Source organism: Vanellus vanellus (assembly GCF_965231255.1).
Source record: "Vanellus vanellus genome assembly, chromosome: 2".
Classification (NCBI taxonomy): Eukaryota; Metazoa; Chordata; class Aves; order Charadriiformes; family Charadriidae; genus Vanellus; species Vanellus vanellus.
Window position 1 is genome coordinate 59,894,826 of NC_138906.1, and position 12,821 is coordinate 59,907,646.

Below are 12,821 nucleotides of genomic sequence, written 5' to 3' on the forward strand. Positions count from 1 at the left end.
TGCTTCCAGTTGGCACTTTAACCAAGTTTGTTCTTTGTTATGTGTTAAAGAACCTTTATTTTGTAGCTGATAAAACCAACAATAGTGATGATCCCTTCAGTGGCATCGTACTTTACTTCTGACAACTCCTTGTTTAAGCTCGTCACACCCTGGCAGAAATTCTTCGTGTCAGGCTTCCACATAACCATAAGACAAATGCCACCTTATGCTTTTTAAGTGCTTCTTCCTAAGACTAATATGTTTGTATCGTTCCCATGCCAGTAGCCTTTACACCCATACTCTTGACTTGCAGGGTGAATTGTACTTTATGTAAAGATTCCCACACTGATCTGAGTTGTTCATGTTTGTCTCATAAAACAAATAATATATAACTTGTGCAAAGCGCTCATCTGAATACATCTGTATAAGTACCTTTTAGTTTTAAGTACATTCCTTAAGGAAATAGGTCTTATGCATACTTGTGTGTGCGTAATAATTCAGGTAGGGAAGGACTCCTGGAAGTCACCTGCACCAACCACTTGAAATCAAACTCAAACTATGCCAGATTGCTCAGGGCAGTGTCCACTCAAGTTTTGAATCTCCAGGGATAGAGATCCTGCATCCTCTCTGGGCTTCCATTCCAGTGTTTGACCACCCTCACGATGAACATTTTTTCCCTGATATCTAATCAAAATGTCCCATGTTATAACTCTTAGTCATGGTCTCTTGCCCTTTCATTGTTCACTTCTGAGAAGAACCTGTCTCCACCTTCTTTGCACCCTCCTGTTAGGTAGGCAGTAATTAGACCCTACAAGGATCCTCTAGGGTTTCTGCTGTGGAGGAACATGGCAGTATGAGACAGAAGGGTTTTTATTTATTTTTTCTTTGTTTATTTATTTTAAAAAGCTTTATGAATTTTGTCAGAGGTTGTGCCAGTACCTTTAAGACTCCTTAATTAAATTGTGCTGATGAGTGTCGGTCTTTGATTTTTTTTTTTTTCAATGTTGCACTCCAAAGTGCAATTTGCCTTAGAGGTAAACTGACTATAAATCCCTGACTGGAATCAGTCAAGCTGCATGGCACCTGTCTGCCTCGGGAAAACTAATCTTCCTGGTTTGTGGGTTGGTTTTGGGTTTTTTTTTTTGAGTGTTGGTTTTTGGGTTTTTTTGTTCCATCCTGAAAGGGGGCTGTTAAAATAGCAAATCTGTCCGGAACATTTTCAGTATTGAAAGTTCAAGGCTCCAGAAGTTCTACAACAGGGCCAAAATAATGCAAAATCCGAACTCTTCCATTTTCTTGCATGGCCTACAATTAAAGTGATTATTTCAGAGGGTGAGAAAAGATTTTTGTTTTTTTTTCCCTCCTTTAAGAAAATTTGCCACTACTAGTGGCGAGCCTGACCATGAGCACAACAGTTCCCCAATTTAGCAAGGACATTTATGTGTTCTTCTTATGTGTTAAGGAGAACATCCTTACAAAATTGTTTCGCTTGCTCCATGATTACCACTCTCTTACAATCTCAATTGCTGCAATCAGTCATACGAGGAACAAAATTTTTAAAATATACTAAAAGCAAGCAGTCAGACATTTTGCATATTCCCAGAATTTAATCAGCTGGCAAGAAGCAGCTGTTCAGAGACTTAAGCCACTACTGACCTGTGATATGAGGGATCAATGCCTCTTCTTCACCCAGGTGACCAGAAACACAGAGCAGGAAGGCACCAGGTCAGTGAGGACATGAAGGCACTATAGGCCTCCTCTCCTCACATTAGGAGAGCCAGTCACATTAGGAAGGGAGTACCTCTCCCTCTCTTTTTCTGTTTATTTGCTTATTTCTTACCTGGCAACCTATTTTTTCCGGGCTCCATCCCAAACAGCCTCAGCAGCTAGAACAAAACTTTTTCACGTTAGGTTCCTATTCAAGTACAAATGTGCTTCGTCCATTAGTAATGGAACTTCTCTATTAGGCAACTCCTGTGATGTCAGGCAAAGGTTTCTGTACCTCAAGACATGAGCAACAGCATCTCCATTGGGATGGGCTATCAGATATATCCCTGTTCCACAGCCACAGCTGGTGTCCCCCAACGGAGGGGATATAAATCCTGAGAAATGAGTGAGCAAGGAGGTTGGTTGGTGAGAACTGGAAGGAAGGATGGCACCATGGCACCAAAATGTCTCCCAGTGGCTCTGAGAGGATTTAACTACGGTCTTGGTTAAAGCTGCTCACAGGGATGATCTTCGTCTCAAATATAAAGCAGAATAACCTCATGCTAGACTTATTGCAGCCTGTGAATTCAGAAATTTTGTCAGAGAGACAAAATAACAAGCCTCCTCTACAAGCAAAGGAAAACGCACCCAATCTTCAGACAGGTTTTCTGGCTTAGATTTCCCCCATGAAGAGGCTGGCTTCCTTGACTAAAGCTGGTTTTAATCTTCAAGCAAATTAGCAAAACATGAATATGTGCTCCAGATGTCAAGCACTTCCATGCTCCAAACACATCAGTCTTGTGGAATAGCAGCGCATGCAATGGTTGTAGTCAAGCCAAGGAAATCCTCTTGACTTTGATTTGTTCTGTGACCTTAATTAAGTCACCAGCATTTTTACGTTTTTTAGTCTAAAAGAACTGGTGTGTTCTGTGTAACAGGTCTGTCTCATGGCATTCTCATGTAATGTAGTTAGCAACGCCCATTGCAAAAGCAGCTCTTCCCAAAATAAAAGCTTCCACACAGGGGTTTGGGAGATGTTATTATCTTTCTTTTTATCCAGAATGCTGCTGATGTCTGTGGAACCTACTATTAAACAATGTTTTTTGTAAATCGCCTTGCTGAATGTTGTTGCAAAAAGAGGATTTCTGCTTGATGAACAAACAAGACACAAAATGAAACACGTCTGTGTCTAAGCAACCTTAAGGTGACCAATAAACCAGAATTATAGAAAAATGCAGCTGGAGTGAAGTTCAAGGATCAAGCAGCTATCCCTCTAATCTAATAGCTACGTTTTAAGACCTTCATAGATAGGGGTTTCACTGACTCAATCAATCTACATATATGGTATATTTTTCAGTCAATTTTTTTAATATGATCAACCCGTATTCTGTGCTATATTTTTAGTTCGCTGATTTTTGGCCAATCTGCAGTAGATCTGAAGACGACATTATTCCTTTCCTTTTTTACATCAATCTTTTTGTGTCTTCAAGGTTCTGTTCATATTTCCCTGCAGTCTGCTTTTTCTAGATTAAGCAACTTAATTGATTCGGGTTTGGTTGGTTTTTTTTTTTGCCTGGCTATATCCTCTAGACTGCTGTCGATTTATTGCTCAGTGTCTCTCTGGAAGCCCGGCGCCCAGGAGTGGGCATAGTCCAGCAGCTGGGTACAGTGGAAGAATCAGAGCAGAGGAATGCGAGACTAGTGTTGATCCCACTATGGTGGTTATCACTCTCTTGGCAGGGTGACATTATTAAATCATGTTCCACTTGTGGGGCACTTTGCCTGCTGCATGCAGGGGAGATGTTTCGAAGGCTCGCCCAACCTGTTGTGATTACCCCCGTTGCACTGTGCAGTCCTGCACTTCTCCTTTGTTGAACAGCATCTTGATTTTTTTTTCCAGTGCATGTTTCCAATTCATCAAGATCATTTTGAATTTTAATCCTAGCTTCCATGAAGGCCTTTATCAAGGTGGGCATCCCATTAATAACCACAGAAGTTTTTGTTCTGCAAGCTAACACAAACTGAGAGAGACTGCAGAGATTTAAATTGCCTATTGTTATAGCTCCTTAATCCCAAAAAATGAGATCTGTTTCTCTTCTCTCCAAATGGCAGCTACCACAAATAGATTAATAGAAACTTTGGCTTTATTCCTTTGTCTATGTCCTTTCAAACTTACCTCTCCGCTATTCAGCTTTTGCACCTTTTAGGTTGTCTTTGTAGTCTGGTTTAATTGTATATTTCTGTAGAGCCTTAGCCTGAAATTGCTAAACTGTTAAGCACTGCTTTTTAACTTGGCAGGAGGGGATTTATACTGACCATATGTGCTGTGCTCCTATGGTGGAGAAACACCCCTCTAACACAATCTCTGTTGCTCCATAGGTATTTCTTCTGTGGGAATCGGAAGAATATTTGAGTGTCAGATCCTTATTCTGTTTGTACCTGTATCGGTATAATATAGGAATACAGATTTTTTTTTTTTAAGGAAAATGCTCTCCTGAATTTTATACCAGAGAATATAGGAACAAGCCTTGCCCCTCAATTTTCTTCATGAGTGAAAGATCTTTTCTGAAATGGAAAAGACACACCAAATCCAGAGGAGAACCCACTGATTTCAAGGACAGCAGTGATGTGAAATCTTAACTTTTTAAATTTTAATTATCTTCCAAAAAGACACTTCCTTCCAATTCATTTACAAAGCAAAGCATCCCTGTAAAAATAGTTCCACCATGTCTCTGACACACAATTTGAAGGGAAAATTCCAAGAAATTCAAGACATTTGCAGACACCCAAAAAAAGGTGGAGTTTTTTTGTCTAAAAGCTAAGCATCCAGCCCACACAAGTTGTCTTATCTAGGTCACTCTATAATCAGTGGAGACAGACCATCCCAAGGTAGGTGAGATGAATGGTGACTCATCTCTGAGATACTGCTATTATCTAGGCTATGCTATGACAATTTAGAGTAGTTGTCTCTCTTTAGAGCTTTAAAGTTAGGTGAGATGACCCAAATGGTAGATCAGGCTGGCAAAAGTTATCACGCTGGGAAAAGCGAAACTATCTAAATACAGCTTTCATTGTATGCTTAAGATAATCTGTGGGTTCTGGCGCAGAATGCACCCTCAAGTTGCTCATACATTGAGTCTTGCCTTTCCTGCACGCCCACGTAGCCCACAGGGTAGCGTGGCTACCTACCTAGAGCAAAGCTGAGGCTGGTTCCCACAAGTGGGACCCCAGTAGAGGAGGGACCATAGCTGCTGACCAGGAGGGAGCAAAGAGCTGACGAGGCACTAAAGCTCACAGCAGAGCGAGAAGCTCCTTGCCCTGCTCCTTTCCTGCCATATCACCTTCCCTCCCCATGCTCACAGCTGAGCTCTTTTCTCTCTGCGGGCAGCAGCAGCCCTGGTTTCTGCTCAGCCAAAGTTGTGGGTTAGGGGCTGTCAAATGCTTTTAATGAGTGCTCTCCTCTCCGTCTGCTCCATCATCAGCCCAGTCAGGTTGTCTCACTGACAACCTCCTTCCCCCCACCCCGTCAGGACAGTGCCTTGGGGGTCGTTTCTGTAGGGCCAGCAGCTGGGATGCCTCTTTAACTACAGCTGGGACCCCTCTTTAACTGCAGCCTTTATCTGTCTCCTCCATTTTCCACTAGCTCCCACATTACAGGTTTGGTATCAGGAACTGGAAGATCCCAAATGACTGCATTGATATAATCCGAGACTCTCCCCAGTTGCTAGGGTGTGAATCCAGGCAACTGACACATCTGAAGCACTGGAAAGCCATGAGAAGGAGGAGCAGAGGGTTGAAGGCTCTTCTGTATTTCATTCATACCAACTGTCTCCTCCTGAAACATCAAAGGCAGGTGTGTGCTCAGGAGCAGCAGGCTCTGGAAGAGGGGTCCCTTATGGAAATTTGGTTTACATTTATAACTACCAGTTCTGCTGAGCCATATATCTTTTTTTTTTTCTCTCTTTGACTATAATAATAATAATGTGTATGTTATTGCTGCTGGATACATTAGGGTATTTTTTCTCCTCAGCTTCCCTGCTCTATGTCCTTCAAACCTAACTGTTACTGTGAAAAATGCCCTCTCTTCTACTTGTCTTTGCAGAAGAGCGGCAGCAACATCTTCCTCCATGCCACTACATGCAGCCTTATACAGGACAGGTTTTTATAAGTGAGGATTCCGCAGAAATGCAGAATATTTTCTCCAGCTGACCCCATGCTCACCAAATTCAGTGCTTCTCAGGCATCAGAGCCAGCTGGCTGTTATGGAGAAAACATAAACTTCACGCTCTCACGTGGCAAGGGGAAACCTACAGAATGGTCACTGAAAAATAACTATCCTGCATCTAGAGAGGAGCAAATGGGTTTTGGTAGGTCAAAAGGAGGGAGAAGATTGGGTGCACGCTCACAAAACAAGCAAACATGGGTACATACACCCTTGTTCTTGCAGGCAGATGATCCTGATGCTTTGAGAGCGAGAATAACTTTTTTCCTTTCTTTTCTTTGTACACACTACCACTAGGGGACGTTTTGTCATCGCGTATCGCTCGCTACAAAATTTTGCTTTTCCTTGCAGTTGGTCATGCTTTCTTTTCAATCAATCTTGGTGCCCATCTAGATCATGGAGTGGATGTCTGAATTTTGCAGGGCTTGTGGATGACCCGGACTCACTGGAGCTGGGAAGGAGAGAAGTATTTATTTCCCCCGTTTCTCCGAAGGAGCCCATCTATCAATATTCCTTGCAAAGTGAGGCAGCTGGTTATTTCACAGCTTGCTGGAGCAACACAAGAAAACTGAGGGCTGCCTCTCATTTTGGTGTTAAGCGCCAAACACAGACACTGCTAGTGGTTTTGTGAAGATAGAAGTAATATACAGCCACTGCAAATCAAACTGGAATGAACGTCCCCAGCAGTGATGCATGTTAAGTATTTTCTGAGAGAACAAGAATATCTTTTAGACTAAATAATTGGAAATCAATTGGCAAAACTCACATTTCACTCCTTTTTTTCCATTCTCGTCTCATTTGTCCTAGGATAACTGACTGGCTTAACCCAATTCACTACCCATCTACCTACTGATACACCTTTTCCCCTTCTTTCCAATGCAGACAGAGCAGCTGGTGACTCTTTGGATTCTTTTTATTGTCACAATTGCTGGGAATGCCATCGTGCTCTTCTCTACCTGGAGGAGGAAGCGGAAATCTCGAATGACCTACTTCGTTACACAGTTGGCAATCACAGGTAGTGTGTGGGAGGGGAAAGGGGCATCTGAAGTGCACAGGAATCATTATTAAAATGACAAATAAGAAAATACAAGTTGAGTGGTGAAGAATTCAGTTGCCACCTACTGCCCAGCTCCAGCTTGCCATAAGATAGGTGGATGGCTGCTTATCTTAGGGCTTTGATCTAAAAAGATGTTGCTAGATGTAGTAATGTCTATGTCAAATGCAGCAGCTGCAACTCATTGATTTCACTGAATCTTATCTTCCAGCCTGAATTTACATCCACATTTCCCAGAAATTATGTCCACAGTTATTGTCATGGAACTGTTTAATTTAAACTAGTTTAAGATGAATCTCTTGTGTTTTTCTACTAAAACCCTTTCTAAAGCACTTCATAACACTATTGCTCTATCAATTACACTCTTGCATTCAAGAGTGAAAATAACTTCATGTTGTCTGGTTTAACCAAGTCAGGGAAATATAAAAATGTAAATGTGGAGAGGAATGCATTGAGCTAATTTTTTTTTAATGGAAAAAAGGATGTTGATCCAAGAACTTTGGAGTTTCTAAACAAAATGGAAAATGCACAGAAACCTGGTTTGTAAAATGTCAATCTCGGCAACTAGGAAAGGAAACGAGCATAAGAAGCACATTGTTTCTCTGTGGCCTTGAATGGACTAAATTTCTGGCGTTTTAAGTTTCCCAAGGGAAAATATGTGCTGTTTCTATAACAGTGTCCTGCTACTAATCCCTGCTTACAAGACAGCTGTGTTGTATTGTTTGTGTATATAGGAAATGTTTATATGCTTTCTGTTGCTTTTTTTTTGTAAGATATGGTAGGAATTACAGCACTTTTCCACTAAAGATCTATTTAACATGTGATTTCCCAGCAATATTGCATCCTCCTTTGATGTCTGTTTTGTCTCTGTTTAAACTGGAAAAACAAAGGACTACACTCTCCAGTTTTCAACATGCATTCTTTGCAAGCAAATGAACTCCTGCTCATGGTCTCAACCACATCTGCCCAGGAGCTTGTCACGTTTGAAGAACTGCTCTTGGTTGAAACAGTTAGACCAAGGTGTGCAAAGTGATGCAGAGGGACTGGCCTGTAACTACAGGCGATGTAAGAGGTGAGGAGGTGAAGGGTTGTGGTGAGGAGGTGAAGGGTTGTGGTGACTCCTCTGATGTCTGTGCTGATGACTGTTTTTCCTGTTCTGGGAGTCATCTGTAATAAATGGTTTTGCTCCTTATCTCCATTGTGACTTTCATGTCACTTCCTTCGAGTGCCAGCGGTATTTTCCGCCAGGGAAGGCATGTTGCTACAGCCTCACAGCACAGTTTGGAAGCATCAATCACAGATGAAGTGTTACAGTGTTCACAGGAGTGTGAAAGTAGCCAGTTTCTGCTCAAAGAGCTCCCAATCCCAGACGAATATATGGAAGATGGTAAAAGGTAGGCAGTCAAGCACTAGTGTGGGCAGAGCAGAAGAGCAACTGAAGCCCTAGGCGGACACTGTCCATTTTCTACCTACCATCATCAGCAAGCAGAGTACCGGAGCAACCATCATGAGAAGGGATTTGGAAAAGAGAAGGGTGGAAAATGACCCTCTGTGTCCATCTGGCACAGAAGGCACGAGGACTGGGCTTGCTGCCAGAGCAAAGGCACACGTAATACATACACCAGCATGGTACAAGAAGATGGGTCCTAAAGCGAAGAGGTCAACTAAACATAAAAGGGTCTTGTCCTAGTAAGAAAACAAATGTATTTATTGCAGCAGAGAAAAAAACAACATAAGGACGTAGGTGTCCAGTTCACAGGAATAAAACAAGAAGCAGACAGAAATGTCTGTACCAGGATAACGCAGGAGAAGGCTGGTCCACATGAGATGTCCTAGGAGGAGGCTACTGCTGTTGCTGCACTGGATAAGGGCCCGGGTGGGAATTTTGCCATTTTGGACCCATAGGAAAGGCTGACTTCTTGGATTAGAATGGAGGTGGATAGAGAGTTATTCACCAGGGCTTCAAATACCATCTACATGAAGGGAATGGAAAGCATTGCCAGGGCAGCTTGGAGGGACCTGGAATAATCAGTGGCAAAGACAACAAAGGCAAATACCCCATTAGTAGTGGGCTGCAAATACTGCTATGCAGCTGACGTTACAATATTTACTGAGGTCCATGGGTTCTACTTGCTGATTCTTCTGACATCCCCTCCCTAAAATTATCCCTGAATTTTAAAATTAGAGCTTCAAAGTGCCTGAGTTCAACAGTCTGTTCCATTTCATATTACAGAAATTCACAGAGAAAACTCGCTTGACATTCACATCTGCAATATTAAAAGAAGTAACACCAGCTTGAACAGCAAGGCTCCTTTCAAGCAGCATTGACTTCTTTTTTGTGATGCAGGAGTCAGAACTCAAATTTATCTTCCCGCATCAAGAGTTCCTGTCAGTATTTTGGCACAAAGAAATGACTTAATTCCTGAAAGGGAGCCATTTCACTTTCTTATCTTCAAAAATATTAATAAGAACAAAGCAAGCTGGCAACAGTCATCATTCTTTCACAACAAGTTATGAGGTAGACGCAGAACATTATGAAAACACTGGCTTGTCACATTGCTTTGACATGCCAGGCGTATTTAAATCCTACCAGCTAAAGCCTAATCTCCTGGCAAACAGTTTCTGCTTAGTCAATATTACTACTTCCATCTATTTTGGGATTCTTGAAATATTTATTATTTCTACCCCGGTAGCAGAGAGAAGAATAATGGATATAGCTTTATCAATGCAGGCATTTGAAAGCCATTTAAAAACTTTTTGCCTATTGATCTGTGGCTCAATAGTTGAGTAGTGTTCTCAATTCTCACGTCTTCCCACTAATGTAGTACCAAAATGAAATTAAAATATATACTTCGTGTTAGAATAAACAAGGTATTCAAAGCAAATTGTGCATAATACATGAATAGGAAATGAGCACTGTTGTTCTCCTTGACTGGTTGCCAAGCCAGATGCAGAAGAGAGTAACTAACTGATTGAGGCTTCTTTCAACACCGCCAGGATTCAGTGGTGCAAGCCACTCGGAAAATTCGTAGATAAGACTCATACTGATCCCTTACTACCCCATAATTCAACATGGTGCTCGAGGGTGCAGGGATCTGTAGGAATGTGAGTAATCCCTTCAACTTCAATGTGCTTAAAGATGTTGCTGAAGCCTGGATTCAGAATGTTTCATATTAAAAATATGCCTATACAATGCATGTGTCGGTACCGCATTTAAGTCTATGATGTTTAACTCTCAATTCATGCATAAATCTCTTTGAAATTATCTGGGAATTAAGCACTAGGAAATCAGCTAAGAGTTAACAGCTGACTTGAACAATAGTACTAATCACTCAGCATCAGCTAATTTAACGAAGAGGAATATTACTATGTTTGCCTTGTGTTCAGTCTGCTTTTGGGCATATCCCCTTTTTTGTAGAAATGTTTTTCTTAGAAATAAGCTCGTCTATGAAGGCTGAAACTAAAGCTAAGTTTCCTGCAGATTTCTATCTCCAAGGCAATTTAATTTCTCAGAAAGTGTAAGCTCTGAAGATTACCCTGGGAGGACGGTATTTCTAAACACTTTTTCCCAAATAGATTTCTTCTGAGTTTAGCACAAGTTATGCTCATGGCATAGCTATCTGTCCTGGCAGGACACCCCTCACATCTCTCCCTACCTGATGCCGTTTCGTATAACTTGCAGAGTCTCGGTGTCTTTAAGATCTTTGCCTCTGAATGAACTCGTTGAGCGGTTCGAGAACAAAGATTGCGGTCTGACAGAGAGGCGAGTTCCCAGGTGCTCTGTCATGCTGGAAATTTTCAAGTGAAACACGGTTGTTTTCAGAAAAGATGGTTTGTCCACATGTTTATATCCATTTAGATCACTTTACCCAGCTCTACCAAATGAAGGCCTCTTAACCCTACTCTCAAAATGTAAAACCAGCAGACATGAGCATGTGTAAAGCACAATTATTTGAACAGAGTTGGACAAGGAATATAATTTATTGGCTAAACAGTCCATTCAACAAAAACTGTTACTATTTGACCAATTCTAAAACTATCAAGAAATACATTAAAAATATCTGCCAAAAAGTAATTTACTTCTCAGTTTTCTTCATGCAATTTCATCAACCAGTGACAGAGGGATGTATTTAAGTTCCTTTTAATTAGTGCATAGTTTATTGAGTTTTTTTCTCCAAAATTAACATCTGAAAAGTTGGATCTGGAAATGTCATGACCATTAGCTCTGTGAGTTTCTCTTTCTACTCCAGCTTTTAGCAGAAATTGGTACCTTAAGAACAGTGTTAGATTTCGTTTATTAGTAGCGGTAGAAATGCAAGTTGGCACTTTACTGCATGCCCAATTTTAAGCTGTAGGCCAATAGACTGGATTGGAAATGCATTCTCACGTATGTATTGCTGTGGCTGTAAAGAAGAGAGAAAGTAAAAGAACATCAGCTAACTTCTGTGGTAGCCTACATATAAACAAAAAAAAAAAACCCAGAAGACAACTTGTAAAAATATTTAGCTACAGTCTATATTGTGATGTAAATACCAAATCCCAAGTCTGCCAACTAATCTGCTAGTTAGATGCACTAAAGAGGTGCATCTGACTCTACTGCTGCAATGGCTAGATGTGAACAAGCAGATTAGAAGTTGCCCTTCTTTCTTTTTTTTTGTTTTTTTTTTTTTTCTTTTTTTCCTTCCTACACCAAACCCATTATGGTTCTGGCCTCTTTAACGGACTTTGCCTGTCCTTCATAATTTTGCTTCCTTGTCTATGGGACTTGAAGGAATGAAGATGACTTGTTGCTCCCTGATCTGTACAAAAGCCTAATATAATAACACTATTACCAAAATTAACATGTAGAACAATATTAACAGATAATTGTCTCTGTTCCAGCTTTTCATCTGGAAAATGGTACTTGTAATATTTCCCCACTTCAAAGAAATCATATATATGAATTCATCAGTTTTACAAGTACCTTAGACATCAGAGTGATTATGAGCATTGGAAGTTAATTGCATAGAGCCAATTAGCAGCTAACTCAGCAAGTCACCTTAATGGAGGTGACTGTTGGCAGCCAAAGAACCCATAGAATTCCCAGTTAGACTGGAAAACTTACACCTTGCCAGCTGGGTCTTGGCTGGAACTTGCCATCTGATTTACATGATTGCCTACCCAAGGCATAGAAACCTAATGCATACTGCTGAACCGAAATAGAGTTTATTTCAACAGTTCCCAGAAATCCATGCCTTTTTCCTCTACTTTCTGCTAATTTGTTGGAAAAAAATGAAGGCTGAGGAAAGGGGAGAAGCGTTTGCTTTTTTTGTTTCCTTTTATGTGAAGGAAATGGTTCAATATCTGACCTGCAGAAAAGAAGACTTGGAAGAAGTTACAACAGTACTGCACAGTTCATTTATAAAATTGAAAGGAGGATATCTGCATTTCTTGTGTTCATTATGTCCTAAAAGCTCTTGAAACTGTAGTTAATATATGATAAGGAAACAGTCTCTGCTAATGCATCATCTGTTTTCTACACTAGATGTTCCCATCACTACTGAAAAGGATATGTCAAAATTGGGAAGGAAGACTGGGATTTGTTTATATTCCCTCAGGCACAGACACTGAAATTTGCTGGAGTACCCAATGGCAGCTAAACTCCCCAATTTTCGAAGTAGCCTGATTCCCAAACACCTAACTGGAAGTCCCAACAACTCTGCAAATCACCCGAGTGTACACACAGCTTGAAAAACAGGGAAAGAAATAGATTATATCCACCTTTCCTCTGCAGGCTAGAGAAACTATAGTGTTTAGTACGACTGTTCATTTTGTATTCACAGAATAAATGAGAATCAATTTACCAAGAGCAAAAATGTT

The 12,821-nt window shown here is 40.9% G+C and overlaps 1 protein-coding gene across 1 annotated transcript in view; it reads left to right on the forward strand.

Moving 5' to 3' along the window:
- The window catches only part of NPSR1 (neuropeptide S receptor 1), a gene marked incomplete at both ends in the record, with an annotated part of 61,213 nt that overhangs the window by 7,710 nt on the left and 40,682 nt on the right, over window positions 1-12,821 (forward strand). Inside the window, one exon of the mRNA XM_082499052.1 lies at window positions 6,791-6,923. Coding sequence (XP_082355178.1) covers window positions 6,791-6,923 — 133 coding nt within the window. The remainder of the gene's footprint in view (window positions 1-6,790; window positions 6,924-12,821) is intronic.